At 41.5% G+C, this 5,703-nt stretch overlaps 1 protein-coding gene across 1 annotated transcript; it reads left to right on the top strand.

Annotated features, from left to right (window-relative positions):
- The first annotated feature begins 3,727 nt into the window (after positions 1 to 3,727).
- LOC141026021 (uncharacterized) lies at positions 3,728 to 4,633 on the top strand. Its single transcript, XM_073501969.1, has one exon. It carries the CDS (start codon positions 3,728 to 3,730, stop codon positions 4,631 to 4,633), a length of 906 nt encoding a protein of 301 aa, XP_073358070.1.
- Positions 4,634 to 5,703: the final 1,070 nt, after the last annotated feature.

Genomic DNA, 5,703 nt, shown 5'->3' with positions numbered 1-5,703 from the left:
ATGATACCAGGATGGAATATGTACGAAGAACAGGACGGCATGGCATATTCACAATTGTCTGTGTAAACTAAGCAGAAGCCATTTCAATAAATAAGAAGCAATGCAAGCTAGACACCGTATGCAACATGCAAGACAATATCACACTGCCAAGCTAGGGAAAGCACCTGGGATGCCGGTTTTGCCGGAAGACCGCCATCAGTCCCTGCCTTATTTTTTCCTTTCTGTTTCTTAGCTTTATTGCCTTGTCAAGTCAAACCCACAAGAAAAATGAATAAAAATTTGCTTTTTAGAAATCATTGATGCAGGATGCTGACGAGCACTACTTTAATGTAAGGCGACCGCATGATAGGACGATTGAATGTGTAACAAAAAAGGACATCATTGCATATTCACAGCTATGATGTGTAAACTAAGTAGAAGGCATTTCAACAAATTAGAAGCAATGAAAGCTACACACCATATGAAAGATGCAACGTATATCACTCTACTAAGTTATGTCTCGTCATAAGTGCCATTTCAACAAATTAGAAGTAGTACAAGCTAGAAAAGAATGCGAGATGTAACCTATATCACACTCCCAAGTTAAATGTGTCTTATCATAAGTGATTGTTGCAGGTTACACAATAGTAGTACTTTGATGTAAGAACACGGTGTGATAGACAGATATTGTATGTTCTAGAAACAGGAACACGTGTCTTATTCACAAGTATAATGTGTAAAGTAAGCAGATGGAATTCAACAAAATTAGAAGCAATACAAGCTAGACATCATACATAACATGCAACCATATATAATAGTACCAAGTGAGAGGGAGCATATGTGATGGTTCACTAGGGGAGACGTGCTCATCATCAACACAGCTACGTTGAGTCTCTATGCATGTGTTGTCTCGCAAATCATCTTGGGGGTGGAGGAGTAGAATCTGTAGAGGCCCTGCATTTGGAAGGAGCACCTTTACCCGCTGTCTTGCTAACTTCTTTCTGCTTTATTGATTTTGAATTGTCAAGTAAAACCGACCAGAAAAAGCAATAAAATTCACTCTTCAGAACTCATTCATGTGTGATACTGACAATCACTACTTTGATGTAAGGCAAACACATAATACCAGGATGGAATATGTACGAAAACAGGACGACATGGCATATTCACAAATGTTTGTGTAAACTAAGCAATAGCCATTCCAAAAAATAAGAAGCAATGCAAGCTAGACACCATGTGCAACATGCAAGACAATATCACACTGCCAAGCTAGAGAAAGCAATTGAGTTGCCGGTTTCGCCGGAAGACCGCCGTCAGTCCCTGGCTTATTTTTTTCCTTCCTATTTCTTAGTTTTATTGCTTTGTCAAGTCAAACCCACAAGAAAAATGAATAAAAATTCGCTTTTCAGAACTCATTGATGCAGGATGCTGACAAGCACTACTTTCATGTAAGGCGACCGCATGATAGGATGATTGAATGGGTAACAAAAAGGACAACATTGCATATTCACATCTATGATGTGTAAACTAAGCAGAAGACATTTCAACAAATTAGAAACAATGAAAGCTAGACACCATATGAAAGATGCAACGGATGTCATTCTACCAAGTTAAAACTGTCTCTTCATAAGTTCCATTTCAACAAATTAGAAGTAGTACTATAAGTGCATCTAGTGCCCCTTAGTGATTTTGGTGTATTGAAGACTTATAGGTTAAGGGACTGATGCGTTAGTGAGTGTACACAGGTCTATAAGTCTATGAGGAGTTTGATATTTGCAGAGAAAGTCGACCCCTAAAAATGAATATCTTCGACTGAAGACTTTGGATTTATGAAGACTATCTGAAGACTTTGAAAGTGAAGAAATTGGTGTGATCCTGAAGACTTGGTATTCATTCGAGGAACATGAAGCGTGAAGACTTTTGTTTTCGTAGTTTCTCTTTCCCCTTCTTGAGTCATAGGAAACACCGTACTGTTAAAGGGGGTCGAGGAAATACTAAGGAAAATTTCCATGTGATGCTCAACTCAAAATCCTACACCTACCAATCCCTTCAAGTGAAGCCATTGGAAATCTCATATAGTTCAGTCAAATTTGTTCAGTGACAGAGACGAAGTTCTTCTGGTCTCTGAGGAATTTGTTCTGACTGAGGAGTTAGGAATTCGCTAGTGCGGATTGCCTACAAGTGAGGAACATGATAGCCCTGAGGAATTTGAGCCTCAAATATCCGACCGTTGCTGTGCTACACGCCAGCTATCCCAAAATATCTACTGACCTAACGGTCATATCACTAAGAGGCATTTATGTCTTATCATGTCGGCCTGCTCCCTATGCTATAAATAGCCGCCCCCTACAACCACTAGCTGGTTGGCTGCTCTGAGAGAAACTGACACTTGTCATTTGAGAGCATCCCATCCTCCGAGGACTTTGAGCGAAAATCATCAAGTGAGGAAAACCCAAACCCAAACACCTACAAACCCAAAGTGATTGAGCATCACTGAAGGGATTGATCCTGCATGGATCCGGCGCTTGTTACCTTTGAAAACTGTGCATCTTCCAGACGGTTAGGCGTCATGGTCTGAGCATCCAAGAGGAAATTGTGGATCGCCGAGTGACCGAGTTCGTGAAGGTTTGGAAGTCACCTAAAGACTTACCATGAGTGATTGGGCGAGGTCTATGTGACCTTAGCTCAAGGAGAATACGGTGAGGACTGTGTGTCCGGGATTGTGTGTCCTCAGGTTTAAATACCTAGCCGCTCCAACCAGACGTACAACTGTAACAGCAGTTGGAACTGGTCTACCAAATCATTGTCTTCACCAAGCCTACTGGTTGTATTTCCTCAACTCTTTCATTTCCTCATTATTGTGTTGTGTGCTTGTTCATATCTGTTTGAAGACTTTGACTGAAGACATTCTCAATTTCCTCAGTTCAATTTCTTCAGTCTGTTTGTCTTCATCCCGTTTTATCCTGTGCTGACGCTTCCTGTACTATGTGCATGTTTTCATGATGACCATGATTATGTTATGTTATGTTTGCATCTAAGTACTTATTCCGCTGCAAGTAGTTCTTCGCTTAGGAATTTCTTCACCCTGATATTCCTCAGTGAAGAATTCATAAAAATCGCATATTCACCCCCCCTCTAGTCGATATAACGCACTTTCAATTGGTATCAGAGCGAGGTACTCCCTTGTTCTGTGTGATTTTGGTTCAACCACCTGGAGTTTAGTTATGTCGACCGCAGGTATGATCAAGGTCTCTGCTGGGTGTCCTACCTTCGATGGGACGGACTACCCCTACTGGAAGAATAAGATGCGAATGCATCTTGAGGCAATTGACAACGATATCTGGTATGTTGTGGAAAATGGTGTTCCCTCTGTCACACCTTCTGTGAATGCTGCTGATGTGAAGAGATTCAAGCAACTCGATTCTCAAGCGAAGAACATCATATGTGGCCATCTGAGTAACGGGCAGTATGGCAGAGTGAGTGCTTTGGAAACTGCTAAGCTTATCTGGGATAGGTTGTCCAAAGTGAATGAAGGAGTCTCAACTCAGCGTGACTCTCAAGTTGACGTTCTTCGCAATCTCTCCAATCGCTTCAAAAGACTCGACAATGAAAATATCAGCAAACCTTCGATCGCCTCACTGATATCTCAAATGATCTTCAAGCACTTGGTGCCACTGACATCACTGACCATGAGGTGGTGAAGAAATTGCTGAGATCGCTTGATTCCTCATTTGATACTCTGGCACTAATGATACAAGAACGTGGAGATTACAAGTCACTTGATCCCACCGATATCCTCGAGAGGCTAAACACTCATGAGTTCCAGCTTGCTGAACAGGGAGATCTCTATGGTTTGAGCTATGGCAAATCACATGCCCTGAAGGCCAAGGCAGTCTCTGAATCTGAAGGTGAAGATTCTGGTAGTAGCCTTGGTGATCCTGAAGAACTGAGCCAGGAACTAGCACTGCTCGGGAAGAAATTTCAGAAGTTCTCAAGACGTGGTCACTTTGGAAAATCCTCAAGGAGTAATGATTCCTCATCTAGTGACTATGAGAAGAGACTATGCCACAAATGCAAGAAACCCGATCACTACATTCAAGACTGTCCTCAGTGGGAAAAGGAATCAAAGATGAAGAAATACAAGGATTACAGTTCTGATGACTCAAAGAAGAAGAAGAAATCTTCAAAGACTTCATCATCAAAATCCTCGAAGTCTTCATCTCACGAGAAGAGCAGCTCCAAGAAGGCTCGGGCATTCATTGGCAAGGAAATGGACTCTGAAGCTGAATCTGAGGAACATGAGGAAGAGGAGGCATCTGAGGAGTCAGAATCTGGTGTGGCGAGCCTAGCTCTCGCTTCTGTGTTCGTCAGCAAGTCCATCTACAACACTGAAGAAAATGGCTCCACCAACAAGGCTGATGAAGGCGATGATGACTACGCTCCCACCTATTGCTTCATGGCAAAATGTGCCAAGGTACTCAAATACCCTTCCTCTGAATCAAGTGAGCATGAATCTGATGAAAACCTCAAGCCTAGCTACTCTAAACTTGCTAAGATTGTTGTGAAACAAGAAAAGGCTTTTGAAAAGGTTCAAAACATGCTAGACAAAAGTGATGATATGTTGGGTGAAGAAATTTATCGCACTAAAACCTAAACTGAAAATCTTCAGAGACTTCATTCTAAGTTTGACAACCTTCAAAGTCATCATAACACTCTCTTATCTGATCATGAGAAGCTTTCTTATGAATTTCTTCAAAGAAAGCAAGATCTTGAAACGCTAAGAGTGAGTTATGAAGATCTTCAGAAGGAGCGCGATTCATTACTTGCTCAACAAATCAGCGCTGCTCAGGAAGAATTTGTTCCTCCATGTTTGACGTGCATTGAATGAGAATCTGCTAATTCTTCACCTGAATGTTCAAATGCTTCTAATGTTACAAATTCTTCACCTGTCTCTGCTATCACTGATTCCTCATCTGAGGACAATGCTAGTATCACTGATGATGCAGGGCTGAAGGAATTGTACATGACAGGCATGTACAAAAGCCTCAAAGGGCATCGGGCTCTTTGTGATGTGCTCAAAAAGCAGATCCTCAACAGGAACCCTCGGAAAGAGGGTATTGCCTTTGAAAGGAAACTCAATGGTGATGGGACTTACTGGAAGCCTGAGCAGTATCCCAAAACCTCATGGGTTGCTGCAAAGGGACCTCCAGTAGATCCATCTACCTTATCTGGCTTTACATGTGAATCTCCTCATTCTTCTGATGAGTCATTTGACTCAAACTATAAACTGTTCAAAAATAAGAATGGTGAAGTATTTGCTAGATATGTTGGCACTAACTGCAGGAACGGCTCCCCTATGAAGAAAATCTGGGTTCCCAAAAGGTGTCTTGAAAATTTTCAGGTGAATGTCATCATGACACCACCTGTGAAGAATAGGAACCCCAGATCAAATTCTTCATATGAACCAAATTCTTCATATGGATCCAAGTCCTCATACAGACCAAATTCCTCACGTGGATCAAATTCCTCAAAAGGATCAAAGTCCTCATATGAACATCATCGTGCTAACACTTCTGTTTCGCAGGGAAGATTTAAGGGATATGAATATGAACATTATTCTTCTAACCATTATGTTCATAAGTCCTCGAAGAATTTCTCTGCTTATTCATATGCTCACCCTAACTCCTCTCGTGTGAAATGAAGTGGACTGGTTTCAATGCCACC

This window comes from Aegilops tauschii, chromosome 6 (assembly GCF_002575655.3).
Source record: "Aegilops tauschii subsp. strangulata cultivar AL8/78 chromosome 6, Aet v6.0, whole genome shotgun sequence".
NCBI classification, from domain to species: Eukaryota; Viridiplantae; Streptophyta; class Magnoliopsida; order Poales; family Poaceae; genus Aegilops; species Aegilops tauschii.
This window is presented reverse-complemented; position numbering and strand designations above follow the sequence as displayed.

Bases quoted from the DNA above. Each gene is read 5' to 3' on its own strand.
- LOC141026021 (XM_073501969.1), top strand. From the start codon at position 3,728: ATGATACAAGAACGTGGAGATTACAAGTCACTTGATCCCACCGATATC.